General features: G+C 45.1%; 1 protein-coding gene across 4 annotated transcripts in view; it reads right to left on the bottom strand.

Moving 5' to 3' along the window:
* Nucleotides 1-681: 681 nt before the first annotated feature.
* The window catches only part of LOC146801831 (uncharacterized), a 185,054-nt gene continuing 165,723 nt past the window's right edge, over nucleotides 682-20,012 (bottom strand). For all 4 annotated transcript variants that reach the window (XM_085621345.1, XM_085621344.1, XM_085621346.1 and 1 more), the window contains exon 2: nucleotides 682-2,773. In XM_085621345.1, the coding sequence (XP_085477471.1) occupies nucleotides 2,234-2,761 (528 nt within the window). In that variant the 5' untranslated portion in view covers nucleotides 2,762-2,773 and the 3' untranslated portion in view covers nucleotides 682-2,233. The remainder of the gene's footprint in view (nucleotides 2,774-20,012) is intronic.

Below are 20,012 nucleotides of genomic sequence, written 5' to 3'. Positions count from 1 at the left end.
AACTAAACCAACTCACTCATACCTAGAGTACATAGTAATCACAGCTTCCTTTGCAACACACCTCAGTGATAGCCATCAGGTCACTGCTCGCGTCAGGTACCCTAATGTGGCTATATATTACCCTGGCCCCGAGAATTACCATAAAGAACATTGGAAAATAAATATTTCCTTTGGCAGAAGCCTTAATTCTCCACCCCTTCCCACCTTCTCCGTTCAGATTATTATCAGTAGCAACTGGGGTTGGACCCTCCGTGAAAGGAGGGCAAAAGAAAGAATATGTCTGCAACCAACATCGTTGTTGGGAATTGTAACCCCAAAAATGTAATGCAAAATAAAACAAGATTTTGAAGAACAGGCATTAAGGCATTAAGGCATTGTCGGTGCAGCTTCGAACTCTTTGGCTAAGAGCACAAACCGATGGCACAGTGGCCTAATGCTGCCGCTGCATAGGCCACTGTTAAACCAAAGGGCCACAAAGCTTTGAATGATAGTGGGCCTCCCCGACTCACTTCCTTAAATTGATCAAATGAGCACCTGTGATTTGGGAAACAACTGTCTAAACAAAAAGACACTGTACGCTAACCATATGGTACGAAAGCAGTTCTAGGTCTTTGTCATAAGCCTACATTTGTACAAAATGATCTCGATATGTGTGTTTAGGTGAAGAGTAAAATAGCAGACTTTTCTGTTTAAATGCTTTAATTTTTCATTTTGTACCAAAATTGCTAATTAATGTGTATATAGTGAACTAAGGAAACAGAAAATAAAGATATCTTCAAAATAGTAACATGTAGTACAGGAACTGGTACCTTCTAAGAAATTAGTTGCACATCAAAGTAACATACTTATTTCCACATTCTTGGTCGCCTCTGGCAGAAAAGACCGCCGACTATTTGTAATAGGATTAGGTCTGTATATAAATGTAATAGGTTTAGACTTCCATCTAAAATTATAAAAGCAGGTGATGGAGAAAAACTAGAAACTTGTAATTCCACTAATGATGCGATATGAGCAATGCATAACACACTCGTCTAGAGCAGCTGCATGTAGATTTGTGCTGGTAAAACAGCCGATACCTAGTTTCGTGGTTTCTGTACTGCCTTGTGCAGAGGAAGGTATGCTGAGAAAAGGAAGATTTTTTAATTAGAGAAGAGAAACTTCCATGTAATGAAGTTGTCTCCGCAATAGGTTATTGCAATAATATAGCAGCTGTAGAGTTCACCCGGCCTTTTTAAAAGGTCCGGGCTAAGGAGTCACACAAAAATTGGAAAGGGGAAAGGTGAGTGGACACCATTTGTGATGAGAAAAGGGTTTTTAGGAACTTCAATCAAGCTCTTGGGGGAAAGCTTAGTGTGCTTAACTCTGTGCTGAAGGTCTAAATACATTAGAATCCAGGTGAATCTTGCAGACTGACTTGGTTAGGAGTCACTGGAGACTGGCTGAGATCCAGGTAAATGGAGATCAGATCATGACTCACAACAGGTCATTCCCGGCAGCTCATGACTTGGCTAATGTATGCTTTTGACTAGAACACGTATTTAAATATATATATTAAAAAAAAAAAAGTTGTCTAAACTAGTCATTTGCTTCGGTGGAAGCTTTTTTTTTTTTTTTTTTTTTTTTAAAGTGACCCAATAAATAAATGTATGGAGAACGTGGCTGCCTAGAAGAACTCCCTTTTGTCCTGCCAGAGAGGCAGAGGTACACACTTGATTGTCACCGACCATCAGACAACCCTGCGGCTCTACACCTGGGCAGCCTGCAGTCCCAGCCTCTTCGAATGCCATCACACACCTCCAGAGACCAAAAGGAGGAACAACGGTAGAGGTGCTGAGAAACTTGTCTATTTGACCAAGTGTTCATTCACTCCTTTAGTAGAACCCACCAAGGCATCTCTAAAATGTCCTCATTAATTTAAAGTACAGCTGCTTTAGGGTGTAATTAACACATCCATCTACAAGTAAACCAAAGAGTATGAACATTTTTTTTAAAATTAGCAGATGTTTGTGCATCACGTGCATGGTAGACAAAGCAAATAATTGTAAAGAGTGAAATCATGTAAAATTAAACTTGTGCTACAAAAATGTAAAAGTGATTGTGTATACATTCGCACTACTAATCAAACACTAAAGAGAATGGAGTACACCACTGTGTTTGGATAATTGCAGTAAGATACACCCTAAAAATCCTCAGCCTGGTGTCCAAATCAATATGTGAGCTCAATGAGACCTTCTTACACCAGTGATTTGGTACTGCTGTCCGGGCTGTATAAGAGAGCTCTCATGTTTACACTGGAGATCGGAGTACTGGTGCCTCCGTTGAGTGAATTTGGTTCCATGAACGTGAAGACATCCTCAGGCCTCTTTCCAGAGTGAACCGGTGGAGAACGGGCAAACATGGAGACGGTATCACATGATGTCGGCGAGCCCACTGGCAGAGCACTGCTGCACTCCATATTCTCCAGTGCTTTTGGCATTTGCTGAACCAAGGTTGTGTCGTGATGCTCTGCTTCAGCATTATAAATCATAAAGACGTGGTCATCTGGCTTGTTCTCCAGCATAGTATTCAGCGTCATTAAAGTCTTTAGGATAATGAAAATCCCAATCAGTCCAAATACATACAGCCCATCGCCGATGAACGCCTGCAGTGGATATTTAATGCCGGTCTGGTTCTTCGAGTCAGCGGAAACCCTCTGGTTAAAGCAACTCGGGAGTGTAGGAGGCAAAGTGGTTTTATTCTTTGGATCCATCTTCAAAATCATCTAAACCCCAAGCTGAAAAGAGATAGAAGTAAATCAGGATAGTACTTCCTTGCTATGTAAAGGTTTACTGGTGGCATTTCATAGGCAGGTGTGTTTTTAACGAAGAGCAACTGTAGCGACCCTCAAAACAATGTGGGGTCTCTTCAGGACTATTGACATTTTCACAAGGCTGCGCAACCATATATACAGATATATATGGTTGCGCAGCCTTGTGAAAATGTGCCACACGTGAAGAAAAGAGGAAAAAGGTTTGATCAGGTACATTGTACCTGATCAAGCTGACTGACGCTGCTTTTTCTGAATCTACACGCGGAGTGCTGTCGCGCTTTTCCATTCTTCTACTGAGAAATACTCTCAGTGCATGGTCACTCTTAATCCACAAAGGGATTATACCAAAGGCTACTGCTGTGGCGTATAATTAATTGAGCCCCTCTGGCCCACCTACATACCCCATTGGATTGACAGCCTATCCTCACATTGAGTACCCGGACGTGCCCTCATGTGAGTAAACCTTTTTCCTCCTTTCTTCACGTGTGGCACATCATTTTCACAAGGCTGCGCAACCATATATTCATTTGTCCCTTCACCAATAGTCCTGAAGAGACCCCACATTGTTTTGAGGGTCGAAACGCCGTCGACATACAGAAGAAGCAAACCATTTCCCCAGCACATATCACTGTATATAGCTGCTGTTCACATTGAATTATGACGATAATGGTCGACTTGTACAAACTGTGGAAACCTTGTATTTAATATTCACATTGTCACTTAGGTTTAGGTTCCCTTTGTCACTTGGGACACTATGCACAAATGTTGTTTTGATGTATAATGTTTACTCCTAACTTTATTGTTTAACAAATCCATAAAATATACTACACTGTAATCGGCGTGTTAGTGGTTCCTTCGCGCTCTGCCATTATCTAAACCCTCTATATCGTGATTGTGCTTATGTATCATAACCTCATAGTATATTATTCCTCAGGAACCATTGTTTTTCCTATATAAACATCTGAAGTAGTCATAGGACTGATAACTAATAGATTCAAAATCTCAATGATCCTAGGAAATAAGTAAAATGAATTGTTTTACTTCTCAATTAAATGCCTTTAATGTTGAAGACATTTAGCTCAGTAACTGGCAGATCCTCATAATAGCTAATGCCCTAAAAGCCAAAAACATAGGAGCCCTTCGAAATAGGACTAACATAGTTGAAGGATAAGGTGTGGCCGATGGAAGTCTGGCAACATGGTCTGATAGCTTTCAGAAGGGTTTGGATCACAAACTGAACACCCAAAAATAATTTAGCAATATGGACTGTTGGAAGAGCAGAAACATGGCACCAGACTACACGGTCATTGGTTGTAGGGAAAACCATGGGCGTTGGAAAGTACGGATGCCTTTAATTGTTACCTGATCATACCTACTGTGCATTCAAAAGCAGAGGTCAAATTTCAGGGTAGGTCCTGCTTATTCTTTCAAAATTGAGCTCAGGGTTTATAAACGCCTCTTACTTTGTAGTCCGAGAAAGAAAATAAAGTGAAGTATGTTACAATCTTGCTGGAATACAGTGAAAGGAAAAGCGGTAGGATGTCAGTTCTTTTCCAACAACAAATTTTAAATTTCTGTAAATGAACCCTACCAATATTTTAGAATAGATCAGCAGTTACATAAGCATTTGGGGGATGGGGGGTAAAAAGTCAAGGCCGTTGACATAACTGGCAAAAAAGTCTGGGAGTTTTTCCATTCAAAGGAACCATTCTGACCAAGTGGAAATCGTCCAGGCAAGCTAAACGCAATTGACGATCGGTGCTTCAGACGCTTTCAAGATCCAAGCAGTTGGTGTTTTCCCCTACAGTTTTCAGAAAGCTTTCACCCAGATGTGGTCCCTTTGCCTTGTGCTTAAACACCCAGCTCACTTCCTTTTAAAGTTGGAGTCTGATCCTCAGGCCCTGGCAACAGGTGCCTTTCTCCAAGACTGGTCCCTAGATCAAAATTATGTTTTCCCCATTCATCGTGATATTTCGGGTCCTAGTTCAGGTTCATTGACAGAAAGCCTCATTAGTGAGTTTGACCCACTTCTGGCAAGCTCAACCTACCACCCCGGAGTGGTAAATAGTATCCCCCAATACTAATGCGATCTCTCCTTAATCTACCTCTTAATCCATAGAGCCAATTTTTGAAATGATCCTCAGTCAGTCCCTAGTTTTGGTGGCTTGAAACATTGAGTCGACCTGGAGAATCCCAGGATCTCCTAACCATGGGGTCTTGGAATCAACGCTTACTAATCCACTTGGATTGTATGGAATAGCTGGTGTCTGGACAGAGTTTCAGGTCCCTTTTCAGCAGATGTAATTCTAATAGTGATTTTTTTAGCCTCTTTAGCTTCCCCAGGGAAAGCATACATACCCATAAACACCAATACATCAGCCATTTCCACAGAACATGTGAGTGGATGGTAAACTAGCGGGGGAAGATTCGCTAGTTTGACGACTTAAAAGGAATAAGATTTTCTAATCCACCTGTCCCCAAGTACAACCAGATCTGAGACGCTAGCTTGATATTGAAATTTGTTAGAAGGGGGGGGGGGGGGGGGGTCTCTGGTTGGCAGAGGTGGGTACCTTTGACCAAGTAGGGGCCCTTGCTTCTAGTCAGGGAAAGGGGGTACACTCCTGGATAACCCCTGCTCACCCCCTTGGTAGCTTGGCACGAGCAGACAGGCTCATCTCAGAGGCAGTGTGTAAAGCACTTGTGAACACATACATTAATACAGTGATAACACTACAAATGGACACTACACCAGTTTAGAAAAATAAGTAATCTTTACTAGATTTTACTCAAGACCAAACAACGAAAATCCACAATACTGTAATCAAAAATAAGACTTTAAAATGGTAGAAAATAGATTTGTTCAATGTAGTTAGTAAATGTGACACTTTACTCTCAAAGTACCTTGGATGCGTCACGCAATGCAAGCAAAAGGGTCGCAGAGAAGTTGATGCGCCGTTCCTTACACTCAGAGGAGTGGGGCTTTGGTTCCTTACTGCAGCGCAGGGGAGGTGATGCATCGCTTCCTTACTGTGTGGGGGAGTTGATGTGTCGTTTCTTAATGCGGCCCGGTGACGATGCGACAAGATGGCGCCAGATGCGATGTGACAATGTGGATGAGACTCGTGAACTCTTGAGCCGTGACAGGCCCTGCGACACGCTTCTCCGGGGATGCGACGGCTACTGTTGCGGAGGAGACACGCTTCTTCCCCGATGCGTCACGCTTCCAGCTCCCAGCGACACGCAGTCACAAGAGGTACCAAGAACAACAGCAGGCACCTCTCTGCAGGTAGAATTCCCAGCAAGGAAATTCAGGCACTGGTGGTGAAGTCTTGGTGTCCCTGTGACTTCAGACAGGAGGCAAGCTCAGTTCAAGCCCTTGGAGATCTTCCTCAAGATGATAAAAGTACACAAAGTTCATTTTCCCTTTTCTTGGAAATGAGTAACCACTGCAGGCCAACCCAGACAGCAACCAGCACCGGGGCAGTCTCCTCCTGCAGCTTCCTTGGTTGTCTCCTTGACAAAGGTCCTTCTTGATTCCCAGAAGTGATCTAAAGTATTGGGGTCTGGGCCCCAATATATACCAGTAAATCCTTTATTCTCTGAAGACAGAGTGTCTGTGCCTAGTCAAAACCAGTCCTGTCCTCATGGGTGCAGCTTCCTGGTAGGAGGTAGAGACCGCATTGTTTGAGAGCAGACCTGGCCCAGGTAGCTGAAGGAAAATATCTTCCCCCCTACTCTATTCTAGGAGGGCTCAAGTCAGTGAAAGGAAATCTCAGCCCCCTACTCTCTAATCAATGCACGTCCTATTCAGCCCAACCCTGACCCAGCAGACTGCTGGAGCCAAGGCCCTCTCCAGCCCGTTCACTCACAAACCAGGCATGGAATACACAAACCTAGCAGAGGTATGCTGAATGGTTAGGCAAGAAAATACCTACTTTCTGAAAGTGGTATTTTCAAACACAGAATGTAAAAATCAACCACACTAAGAGATGTATTTTAACATTCCGAGTTCATGCATACTAAACTTTATTTTCCGATCTTGTTCCTAGGGTCAGTTAAGATTATAAGAGGTTATAATCAAACTGCTCATTCTGGCCTATGGGAACAGATAGCCTTGCAATAGTGAAAAACAAAATTGGCTGTAATTCACTATCAGGACATGCCACACACATTAGGGCATATCCTACCTTTTACATACAATGCACCCTGCCCCTGGTCCTACCTTAGAGGTGACTAATATGTAGAAAAGGGAAGGTTTAAGGACTGGCAAGTGGGTGCACTTGCCAAGTCGACATGGCAGTTCCAGACTACACACAGGCTCTGCAATGGCAGGCCTGAGCCACACTTTACAAGCTGCTTCTAGGGGAGGCACAACCAGTGCTGCAGGCCCACCAGCAGCATTTGATTTACAGGCCCTGGGCACACATGGCGCACTGTACTAGGGTCTGACAAGTAAATCAAATAAGCCAATTATGGAGTCACTAATCCAATACAACAATTTACAAAAGGGAGCACTTCCACTTTGTGACCAAAGCATCTAGACCAGCAAAAACATAGTAAAACATAGGAGGCAAAAGTGAAAAAAAGGAAGGGAGACCCACGCCAATGGTGCCAGGTCTAACAAAGTTGTTTATTGACTGGTCTGATAATGCAATATAAACTTTAAAGCTTTTATCTCCTAAACAGACCATTCTGTGGTTTTTAGCTTCTTTGAAACATCTTTTTGATGTCAGAGCCTTGGATGTCACTTCAGTATACACCTTCAGGCGTTTCAATGTTTATAGAAGAACCAAGACAAATCTAATGTCAGTCCATTATCCTCATTTTTCCTGCCAACCAAAACTGTGTACATTCGCTTGAAGGTTTATATACAGAAAACAGCAGATCTGAGAACTTCTGCTACAACAACACCTCTTTTTTTTCTTTAGGAGACCCCCAAAGTCCTCTTCCTCATTAGCTCACTGGGTCAGGAGTCAAAGTGCTTTCAGAGCTCATTCCATGAGAGAAGCTATGGCTGCTAAAGCATATTGTGCTTGAGCTGGTTTGGACAATGTTCTCTGATGAGTAACCTAAAAAGTTTCAACTTTCATGACATTTTATTGTAATCCTGTTCCTCACATAGCTAATTCTGTTGTGACTACGCTTTAAAAAACTAGCACAATGGAAGTCTCTGGTCTTGTAGCAAAATGGAGCTTTTCATAGCTTTAGGAAGTCTTGATTTTATTAAAGATACAGAAGTATTATCCCACCACTGTTTGTATTTTTTAATGCCTTCTATTTCTACTTTAATGCCTTCTGTAACTACTCCCTCAACTTGATGTGGGCTCTGTCTAATAACTTAAATCTATCCTGGTGTTGTAGGGAGAGATGCTCCTCTTCAGAAGATAAACTTGCTCACAACTCGACTCATTCCATCAGAGAACATGAACGGCCTGTTATTTTGCATCTTGCTAGAGACCTCTACTTGATTGACGGGTTTTACAATTGTTTTGGATACACTCGTCAGGCATACATACTCTAACCTCTTTTAAAAGGATGTGTATCACCGTGCACCGGATACCTTGCCACTCCAGCTTCACTGTTGCAAATGCTGAGGGCCGACATTCTATTCTATTCCAGGAGCACTTGTATAGTGCATGGCTACCCATAGGCAACCCAACACTAGGAGTATCAATGCCACACAGAAGGAATTACAGAGACATTCTGGAAGAACAAAATCTTTAATAATTTATGCAAGGAGAATTCCCCATCCACATAGCATAGTGAAACAGGGAGGCTATTCCAAAGTTTCACAGCATTAAAGGAGAAGATCTCCCTCCACATCTTGCTCTCATGAGGCTTGGGATTGTAGCCAAATGAGCATTAGAGAAGCACAGGGATCTATTACATCGATAAAGGAAGAGCAGAGACCGAGAAATCGATGGAGCATTATCAAGAAGTGCTTTACGGGCGATGCACAGAGATTTTAATTTTATCCTCTGCCATTGGGAGCCAAAGGAGGAGATGGAGAGCTTGACGCACCAATTGATTTCTAGGTAGTTCATATAGAATTCATGCGGTGGAGTTCTGAACCACCTGCAATTTCCTTACAGTGGCTTTAGGAGCTCCCAAATAGAGTGAATTGCTGAAGTCCGGCAAGAGAGGATGCGTGTACTGCTCTTCCAAAGTTCCTAGAGCCAGACAGTGAAATAGAAATATAGAAGAACTGTAGGTACTCACTGTTCCAGAGTAACTTTTTGCTGCTAAGAAGTGCCAGTACTCATTATTTTAAGGTGAAAGTACTGAGCAACTGGCAATTACTGCTCAGTTAAAACTCAACACACAGCAACGCATACAGCTATTATATTAAGAGAAAATACTGCTCTGCCAATGCACCTCAATCCTGATTTGCAGGACATCAATTGTCAAGGATGTATGCAGTGCTGATCTGTTAAAGTGCATATATCCAGATCTTCAGTTATGAAAAATGTTCCCTCAAACGATTTTGCTGTATGTGTGGCAGTGTAAGGTCTCGGTGCACTGCAGCCAAGGCTATGTGTGCAAAGAACCCGACCGCACGTGTGTGTTCAGCAACAAATATCAGATCAAATACCACTCCAAATTTGCACTTACAACATTTAAAAAAACAGTGCGTTTCCACACATACAGCACCACGAGAAGGGTCTTAAGGCAGGTTAGCAATTTAGATAAATACTCCATGACATGAATTGGTTACACAGGCAGGTACACCTCAGGTTTGGAAAAGCATAGGACTCCAATGGTGGTACCATTCTAAGATTTTACTAAAGACTCAAAATCGAGCACTAGTCATAGGATGGGGAAATGTTGGGAGCCTTTACAAGATCACATATACACAATAAGTTACACAATTACATAAAATATTTAAAATTTGATGTGCCAGCTACCAAGTAATGTCTGGTTATCCTGTCTGAGAGATAATTTGTAAAATGTGTGACATCAAGTAAACATGGACTGTGGGAGAGGGCCGTTAAGACAAGTCAAGTGCCATCACTAGATGGGGTAACTAATTCAATTCATGCCCTGCAGTGGCACCGATTAATAATTCAAACCATACCCTGCTGTGGCATTTATGATTAATTCAACTCATAACCTACAGTGGCACCAATTACTAATTCAACTAATACCCAGAAGTGGCACTAATTATTCATTCAACTCTTTTTTTCAAATATCTCTATTGATTTGCAGGTTTTACAATTGAACTTTCAGCAATTAAAACATACTGCTACAACACGCAGCAACAGTCTCTGTTTTGTCGTTTCTTACATATATGTTGTGTACCATACACATGTTTCCGTGGTGGATAGGATGATGTGTCAGTTCATACATGTCGCAGTTGTCTGGCAACATCGCATATGTCGTCTTACAAGTTTCACTGTATATATGTGTTACGTAATGAGCATTACGTCAATTCCTGCTTAGCCTAGGTACAGCTGACATGTTGTACATTCAATAAAGGAAGGGGGGGAATAACACATGGGGAAACGGGTTACAGAACTTGGAGAAAGAGCTGGAATAGCGTACCGCAATTGCCAGAGTCTGTGCGTGTGCATGTAGTTTATTGCTTGTTGTGCCCCCATTTATTGCCGTGGAGGTTGGTGTCCAGAGTGTGTGCACCCGGGGCGGTAATTCACTGTAGGAAGTCAACGAGTCTAATGCCTATAACTGGTTTTGAGGGTGTTGGACGCGTGTGCGGAGTTACTCCACCAGGGCGGGACTATGCATGTTCTGGCGGATCCGTTTCTTGTTGCAGTGCCGGCAGAATCGCTTCCCAACTGGTGGATATAGGTATTTTCCTGAGGCCCAGGAATTCCTCGCGCCAAATCGCTATACCTTCAGCCCGAGCCATGCAAGAGTGGAGCGCCTCCATTCCTGTGTGTGCGGGGGGTCAAGTGCTTTCCAACATTTGGTGAATAATCTCTTCGCCGGTGCCATGCCCAGGAATCTGGAGGTGACTTTGGTGCTGCACTTTCTACTGAATATATGTAGTAGATAGGATGGCAAGTCGAACGGTATTTCTCTTTCGGTACAGGCACGAAGCGCACTCGCCACCCCTTCCCAGTACGCCAACAGCTTGGTGCAGCCCCAAAGCATGTGTACCAAGTCTGCATCCACTGTAGCGCATCTGGAACCGGCTGAGTCAGTGCGGTGAAAGTATCTGTTGAGGTTGGCTCGTGTAAGGTTCGCTCTTTGCGTAATATAATATTGGATTTGTCTAAATCTGGCATTTCTAGGGATTTGTACTAGGCTAGTCAGCACCAGCTCCTAGTCTTTATATCTGTGAATTGTCGACCCAGGCCGCGCTCCCATTTGTGCGTAGAGGGGATAGATTAACCGCTGGGTGCTGCCTCAACTAGGCCGCGAACCACCGCGTCCGGTGTCAACCCCGTCCCATGAAGTGCAAATATTGCACCATGAGATGTGTTTGCGGTTCCACTGCTAGGTCTCTCCATTTCACTGAGAGTGTAGTTATCAATGACCGGCGAAGGAGGAATTGTCCTGCCGATAGCCCCTCGTCAGATATTAATGTGGTGTAGGGAATAAGCGAGCTTTCTCACTAGAGATCCCCCAACGTTTGGATACCCACGTCGGGCCAGTGTCGCAGAGTAGCAGTCGTAAGTGGTGTACGGCCTACAGGGGCACCCTCCAGCGGGAGCGCAAGGCGTTGTACCACGGGTTAAGTAGAGGCTTCTGCGGTAACATCTGTACACTACGTTCAGAAAACAGGGTTCAGGGTGCCGTACCCGCATGCTGGGGTGAAATAGAGCAAGGAGCTGAGCGAGCGTGTAGGGTGGGCATGTGGTCGCTGTGTCGTCAAGCTGACGGTCTGCCATCCATCTGGTGATCCATTGAAGATGGGCCACCAGCTAGTAGTGCTCAAAGCAGGGCGCTGCCAGGCCCCCCTGATCAGTGGGCAAATATAGCTTTCTGATCGCCACTCTGTGCAGATTGGGATGCCAGATGAAATCTCTGGCTATGTTCTCCAGTGCAGCATAAAAGGAAACGGAGACAGATAGGCAGATTGGCAAAGTAGTACAGAAATCTCGATAAGGCCACCATTTTGAGCAGTGCCACTTTATCGACAACAGCGAGAGGGAGTGTGCTCCAAAATTGCAACTGTGATTTCACTGCCGTTAGTGCTCTGCCTAGATTGCCGTCAAAGAGATCTAGTGGTTTGCGATAGACCCGTATGCCCAAATATCGGAACGTCTTGGCGCTCCACTGCACTCTCACGCCATTGAGGAGCAGGCCGGGGTCGCAACAGTTATCCATGAAAGCATGTAGTTAAGATTTAGCGACGTTTACTTTTAACCCTGACACAGCAGCGAATTCACAGAGGATTTTGGCTAGTGGCCCTGATTACTAAACCTATTTATGCCTTAGAAAGGCTTATACTGCTATTAAATCCGATAAGTAAACCATTTGGGGTAGGGTGCTAACAATGTACATTAAGTTTGCCATTCAGCAATAGTCGAAATCTTGCAGCAATTTAACATTGCAGTACAGTATGTAAAATTACTACAGTATTCAGATTTTTTCCCTTATGACAAGGAGAAATACCAAGAAATTGCTTTTACTGAATGAAATTCTGTATGTAATTTCTGACTGCCAAGCTTTCGTTCGGGACAAACTTTGCCAGGATTCACCTGGTGAAAACTCTCTATGGAGAAAACTGAATGCAGTAAAGCCACAACTTGCAGGTAATTACCACACTACTTGTCCGATGGATGTGGGCAGGTACTCCCTTTGCAACCCTCTCTCCTTTTAATGTTCCTCAGAAGAAGGTGGTACAGATCATAATAAAACACAGTTCAATTGAGTAATGCCTTGACATCTGGGTGTGGTAAACATATAATTATATTATCTTGCTTTCCAAATAGAAGCTTTTTCTCATCATGATGCGCAGATAAAAGTGGAATGCTGGGGTGGTTGGGGTGACAAGTCTGATTCTTTGCAGTCTCTGCAAATAACACAACTCGGGGCAAAACTCTTATGCAGTTAAAAAAATAAATAAATAAATAAAATAAAAAAAGAAGAAGACCTAGAAATGGCTGCCTAGAACTCACATGCAAGTTATAACAATAGGGTTAATGCAAGGGTTATCGGCAAATATCAGATTACCTATACCTAAACTACTGCTCAGCTGTACTTAGAAAGGTTCTGGGGCTCACAAAACATAAAAATAACCGTTTCCACATCTTTAACTTTGGATGCCAGTACAAGTGGTTTCTTAGCCTTAAAAAGTGTAGCTCATGCTTCTAAACTTGCTGTATTCCTTTTACTAATAGGAGCATGGTTGCAAGTCAGATTGTGTGCCTTTTTGAAAGTATTCATGTTAACTGCAGCGCCATGTAGGAGCATGCTGGGCACTGCGATTTACATGAACACTTTGAAAAAGGCTCACAATCTGCCCCGCAGCGGAGCTCCCATTATCAAAAGGAATGCAAGTCTAGAAGCAGGACCTGTACTTTCAGAATCATCTGCTCAGAAGCGGTCTCTGTGCCATGCTCCCGATAATCTATTCTTAAAATCCCTGTCACAGCAGGGACACCACAGCGCCTTGAAAAGCCAAGTGCAATATACACTCTGGGAAAAAGAGCATTCTGCTCCTCACACCAGAAGGGTCTCGAAAACTTTGCTGGGTGGTAGATCGGTAACATGTTGTGCAACAATTAACCTTCCAAGCAGGCATGCTGTCAGTTCCCCTGTTCCCTCTAAGGCAGTGGTCGAAGTGGGAAACAGTCGGAACAATGCAGTCTCAGCCACACGTGTTCCAACATCACAAGCATAACCACACTTGCCTTCACCACGCATATGCATGGTTAAGGCAGTGCGCAGTCTAGCTGCTGGAAGCAGGAAGACCTCGCCTGGAAGAGCCAGAGGACGATGTGAGATAAGTGGGGCCCAGTTTTCAGGGCGGGGGGGGGGGGGGTGTCAGAGTAGATTTTAGGGCATGGGGGTCATGGTAGTTTTCTCATTAGGGTTTAGGGTGTTAGGTCTAAGGGCAGTGGGGGTGGGGTTCAGGGTATGTTAAGGGGCAGGAGGAGGAGGGGAATAGGTAGTCGGTGTAGTTTTTAGGGCTTAGGGGCAGGCGGGGTAGTTTTTAGGGCTCAGTTTGTATTTATTTTAAATTAGGGGTTAGGGTTCCAGGCCCAAGGGCTGTGGAAGGGGTAGGTGTAGTTTTAGGGACAGCACGGGGGCGGGTCAGGGGAAGGTTTTGGGCCTCCGTACATGGGGCATGTAGCTAAGGGCGGTGTTAGAACCGGCGGTCTCTAGTTGGCAGAGGTATACACTTCTGACAAATAGGGACCCACCAACTCCAGTCAGGGCAAGGGGATTACACACTCAGATAACCCCTGCTACCCCCTTGGTAGCTTGGCAGAGCAGACAGGCTTATCTCAGAGGCAGTGTGTTAAGCATTTATGACCACATACAGTAATAAAGTGAATAGACTACAAATGGACACAACACAGGAGTTATTATAAAAATAGTATTTTTATATAAGGCTTAGCACAAGACCAAATAACGACAAAAATATACCACAATCTTAATAAATACTCTTTGGAAGGAAAAATAATAGTTCAGGTAAAGTTTCTTCTTAGGAAATAGTTCTTTAGCAACAAAAGTATGTATTCTTCTTAAAACAGTTCTTGGCAACAAGGTGACCCCCCACAGGAGTCACACGACGTCGAGTTGACGATATACCCAAGGTTGGGCGTCTACCGCGAGGAGCGCTACGTCGAGCCTGGAGTCGCAACAGAACCCCCAAACACAGTACCTTTGGAAATGAAGAAAACGATGATCCACGGTCGTGCCTCGGATTCGGGTCGATCCGCAGCGGCGTCGAGAGTTGTCGGGCCGGAGCAGCGCTCACGGCGTCGAGAAGGGCGTCGAGTCGATGCGATCAGCAGCGGCGTCGAGACGGGGTCGCCTAGAGCTGGAGCCGATACTCCCTACTTAGCGGCGTCGATACCGGCGTCAAGACGGGGTCACTAGGAGCTGGAGCCGATACTTACTACTCCTGGCGTTGCTGCTGGCGTCGATCGGGCCCGGCGGCCAGCGTCGAAGGCTCGGAACACTGGAGCCGTTACTCACGATGTCGAGCTGGATTCGGCGGCGTCGGCGACGTTGAGACTGCAGATTTCCCCTGTGCACTGGAAATAACACTTTCCAGCAACCAGCAATTCAGTAGAGGGTGAAGTCCTTTGGCCCTGTGACTTCAACAGGAGGCTGGCACTCTTCCAGCCCTTGGAGATTTTCTAGCAAGCTTTTGAGAGTACACACCAAGTTCCTCTCTCCTTGTTCCTTGGCAAAAATAAAGAAGCAGCTTCAGGTTCCCCACAGCAAACAGCACACTGGCAGAAGGGGGAGGCAAGTCCTTAGATCAGCAGGCTTCTTGTCCTTGGTAGAGGTTTCCTTGTCAGAAGTGATCTGAGTTCTTGGTTCAGGGGTACCACTTTTCTGCTTTGTTCCCTTTGTCCAAGCAGGGAAATTCCCCCCTTCCTGGGTTTGTTGTGGGTGTTGCCAGGCAGAGGCACCTGGCCTATTCACTGAGCAGGGCAGGGTCCTCAGCCGCCCAGCAGGAGGCGGAGCCAGCATTGTGTCAGGCAGGGCAAGCTATCAGGGACTACTCTTCCCCCACTCCAAGTGTAGATGCCTCATTCACCCCACACTGACTCATTCAGACCTCTGGAGCCACCCAGCCCCTGACACACACCAAACCAGCAGAGACCGGTGGATAGTTGGACAAGAAAATAGCCACTTTCTAAAAGGGCTATTTTCAAACACAGAATTTAAAAACCATCCATCCTAAAGGGTGTGTTATTAAATTCTGAGTTCAGGGATACTAAACTCGACCCGCTACCATGCTCCCTGAGTCAGATAGATTATAATGGAGTTAATAATCAGTCTGCCCAGTCTGGCCTATTGGAGGCAGGTAGCCCTTCAATAGTGAAAAACGAAAATGGCTGTAATTCACTATTAGGTCATGCCACACACATCAGGGCATGACCTACCTTTTACCCACAATGCACCCAGCCCTAGGGCTTACCATAGAGGTGTCTGAAATGTGGCAAAGCGAAGGTTTTAGCGACTGGCAAGTAGGTTTCCTTGCCAAGTCGACATGGCAGTCAGGGACTGCACACAGGCTCTGCGATGGCAGGCCTGAGACACATTTTACACGCTGCTTCTGTGGGTGGCACAACCAGTGCTGCAAGCCCACCAGCAGCAGTTAACTTACACGCCCTTGGCACCCGCAGTGCACTAGACTAGGGTCTAAACAGTAAGTCAACCAAGCCAATCATGGTAACACCAATCAATGTAACAATTTAACATAGGGAGCACTTGCACTGTGGCACTGATCAGCAGTGGCACAGTGCCCAAAGCAATATTCCAGCAAAAACATCGTAAACAGAGGAGGCAAACGGAAAAAAAATGGAGGAGAGACTCATGCCAATGATGCCAGGTCTAACAGGCTTGGTCAGAGTAGTGGCAACCTTTGCCATGCTTACCCCATTACCACTCATGCCTTTACCATAAAAATGTGTGGTATAGGAATGTGTGTTTAAGACGCATTCAGGGTTCGGGCTACATGGTAGAGGCACGCAGGATTTAGTCATGCGTGCCTCTATCATAAAACCGGTCGAAGTGCATTAAAAAAGTATGGGAACTATGATGCTGTGTGCAAGGGGGCGGGGCAGGGCAGGGTGGGCGAGGGCGTGGCTAAAAAACAAATATTCTGTAAATTTTAACAGTCTTTCACCTTCCGGTAACTATGTTAAATCAGTGGGAAATACACTATTGTACACAATGAAAGCTCTATTAGTTAATGCACGACACCAAATCTTGGTTGATGTATTATCTGTGACAGACAGCATTGAACATGCAAGTCATTATTTTAACGTTGCATTAAACAGTATCAGATAGGCTGCTACAAAATGCGCAAAAAGGTTTATGAATGAAAGGGTGTCCAAAGAATAGATTTTTGCAGGCTATACATAGTGCAGTTTTTTTTCCTTTTAATTACTGTTAGACCTGGCTTCTTTTGGCACGTTTCCCCTGTCTTTTTGCTTTTTGACCTCCTGGTTTGGACTTTGGTTTTGCTGGTTTAGTGTCTCTGCGCACTGTCTCACTGCTGTTCAGTAAATTGGAATATGGATTGGTGATTCCATGTTTGGCATATTGGATTTATTGGCTAGTCCCTAGTAACGTGCACTGAGTATGCCAGGGTCTGTAAATCAAATGCTGCTACTGGGCCTGCAGCACGGTTTGTGCCACCCACACAAGCAGCCTTTCAAAGGGTTCTCAGACCCGCCACTGCAGCGTCTGCGCACAGTTTTACTGCCATGCTGACTGGGCAAGTGCACCCACTTGCCAAGCCCTAACCTTCCCTTTTATTGCATGCGAGTCACCCCTAAGGTAGGCCCAAGGTACCCCTATGGGCAGGGTGCAGTGTAAGTGAAAGGTAGGACATGTCATAGTGTGTGTGACATGCCGTGCTCGTGAGCTACAGTGTAATTCATTTTTCACTGTTGAAAGGCTGTCTGTCCCATAGGATAGAATGGGGAATACTCTAACATTGTACGAGTATATCTGCCCATTGGGACAAGGTAGAGGAATGGGGTTTAGTATGCCTGAACTCACAATGTCAAAATGCATATTTTATTAAAAATTATATTTATGGTCTTGTTTTTAAAAATACCACTTTTAGAAAGTAGGTATTTTCTTGCTTGGCCATCCTGTGTGCCTCTGCTGGGTTGTGGATTGACTGTCTGAAGAGAACGTACATCTGCAGCCAATGTCACTCCAAAGCCAGCCAGCCACTAGGGAGGAGGGCGGGGGAGGGGAGGTGGGGTTGTCAAGGTGTGTCCTGCTTTTCCTGGATGAGTCAGGGCAGGGCTGAATAAGCGGCATTTAAAGTAGTGGGAGGAGATTTCCTTGCACCTAAATGGGCCTAGTCTGCCTTGGACAATGCGGTCTCCACCTCCTGTTAGGGAGCTGGGCCAGAGTGGACCACACTGGTTTGGACTGAGTACATACACTTTCTGCCCATGAGAACAAAGAGAAACGGAGTATACATTTTGGGTCCCATACCCAGAACTTTAAACTCGCTTGGATCAAGGAACCTGCCAAGAAGAGCTGAAAGGACTGCCAGGAGGAGTACTTGGTTGGCCTGCAGTTGCTGCTTCTGCCTACGGCAGTGAAAGGACTGGACAGAACATTCTTACTTGTTGCCGAGTATCTCAAAGCGCTTGGAATGAGCTTGCCTCCTGTTCATGAAGTTTCAGGGACAGCAAAGACTTTTTACCTCTGGGTACCACCCCTGGAACTGTGGGTTTCATTTGCCACAGAGGGGCAAAACAGCAGACGGTAACCGACACTGCTACGGGCTCCGTGTCCTGAAGGCACCGCAGCTCTTTGCACTGCAACCCTGGTCTCACAACAACAACGACGGCCGCCACCGAGCCGCAGCTTGCCCTGTGGGCTCCGCACTCCACACCGCCTCACTTCACTCCACCTCCCTGGTCTCACCGACTAGGTCGCTGCCCGAGGCACCCATGACGCACCGTGTTTTGGGGGCACCACTCAGTTACATGATGTACCGCCCCATCCCACACCGCAGTTTGGACTGATCGACGTCAGCGCGACCAGCACTGCCACTTGCACCGTGACCTGTCAGCACCGCTACGAGCGCACACAGCTACGCGTCACAATGCAACCGCGACGGTTGCCACAACCAGCCCGCACCGACATGGTCAGCCAGAACCAAAGGTACTGTTTAACAGTTTGCTGACACTAACGCCGGTCTGCACCGACGCGGTCGGCCGTAACTGTTGGATTCTGTTTTCTGCACTGCTTTAGCTCTGGGCAGAGCTACAAGCTTCAAGAACCTGCATTTTTAAGTCCTACTTGCAAAGTGCCTAGTATTGATTACTGTATGTTGGTCTTTTATCCTTTTGGTCTTGTTTGCACAGATAAATATTGGTTATATTTTTTTACACTGGTGTGGTGTCCTTTTGAAATGTATTACTGTTGGTTATGTGCAAATGCTTTACACACTGCCTCTGAGATAAGCCTGACTGCCCATGCCAAGCTACCAAGGGGGTGAGCAGGGGTCATTTCAATAGTGTATCCCCCTTATCCAGACTAGAAGGAAGGGTCCCTATTTGGACAAAGGTGCAAACCATTACCGACTAGATACCCCCATTTCTGATTTGATTTATAAGCTTGTAAAGCGCGCAAATGCCCGAAGGAGTCTTAGCGCTACAGTTAGATGCACTTCAGGTTACTGCAGCGATGCTATACTAGCTTAACAGGTGTACAACCATGTTTTAACTGCCTTTCTGAAGGACAGATGCGACGGGCTACTTTTTATATTGAAAGGTAGAAGGTTCCATAGCTTGGTTGTTCTCAGCAGGAAGCTTCTTCCTCCCCACCTAGCCGGTTTGAACTTGGGTACTTGGACGAGTTTAGCATTAGTGGATCTCAAACTTCTAGCTGGGACATACCATTTGAAGTGAGTTCTCAGGAATTGTGGTCCTGAGCCATGGAGTGCTTATATGCCAGACACAGGGAATTGAACGTCATCCTTTTGTCCACTGGCAGCCAGTGCAGGTCCTTCAGTCTATGGGAGACTGATTTGGATCTAGGAATGTTTAGCACTAGTCTTGCTGCTGCATTCTGAAGACGTTGCAGTTTGGTTAAATATTGGGTTTGAATCCCTGTATATAAAGCGTTGACAGTCCAATCTAGACAGGGCGAGCGCCGTGACCATGGTTTTCCGTGAATCAAGGGGGATAAACGGGCATATTCTTCTTATCATTTTTTATATATACGAGATGGAAGAGGACAGATAATTGGTCTGGGCGTTAAAGGTCAGTGTTTCATCGAATATAAATCCGAGATTTTTGACTTTACCTACTGGAATTGGGCAATCGCCCAGACTGTCAAGCCACCATTTGGGGGACCAGAAATCTGCATTAGTGCCCAGAAGCATGACCTCTGTTTTATCGCCGTTCAGCTTTAAACAGTTACACTGCATCCATTGATTTACTTGAATTTCTAACAATTACTGTTTTTTAAAAGCACATACTTCACATCTTAGTGGGTAGCTCCCTTACAATACCTCTCAAAATTAATAAGTGTGTCACCAGGAAGGTTCAAGTGATTCCATTATTTAAAGCCA

The sequence above is a fragment of the Triturus cristatus genome, chromosome 8 (assembly GCF_964204655.1).
Source record: "Triturus cristatus chromosome 8, aTriCri1.1, whole genome shotgun sequence".
Classification (NCBI taxonomy): domain Eukaryota; kingdom Metazoa; phylum Chordata; class Amphibia; order Caudata; family Salamandridae; genus Triturus; species Triturus cristatus.
This window is presented reverse-complemented; position numbering and strand designations above follow the sequence as displayed.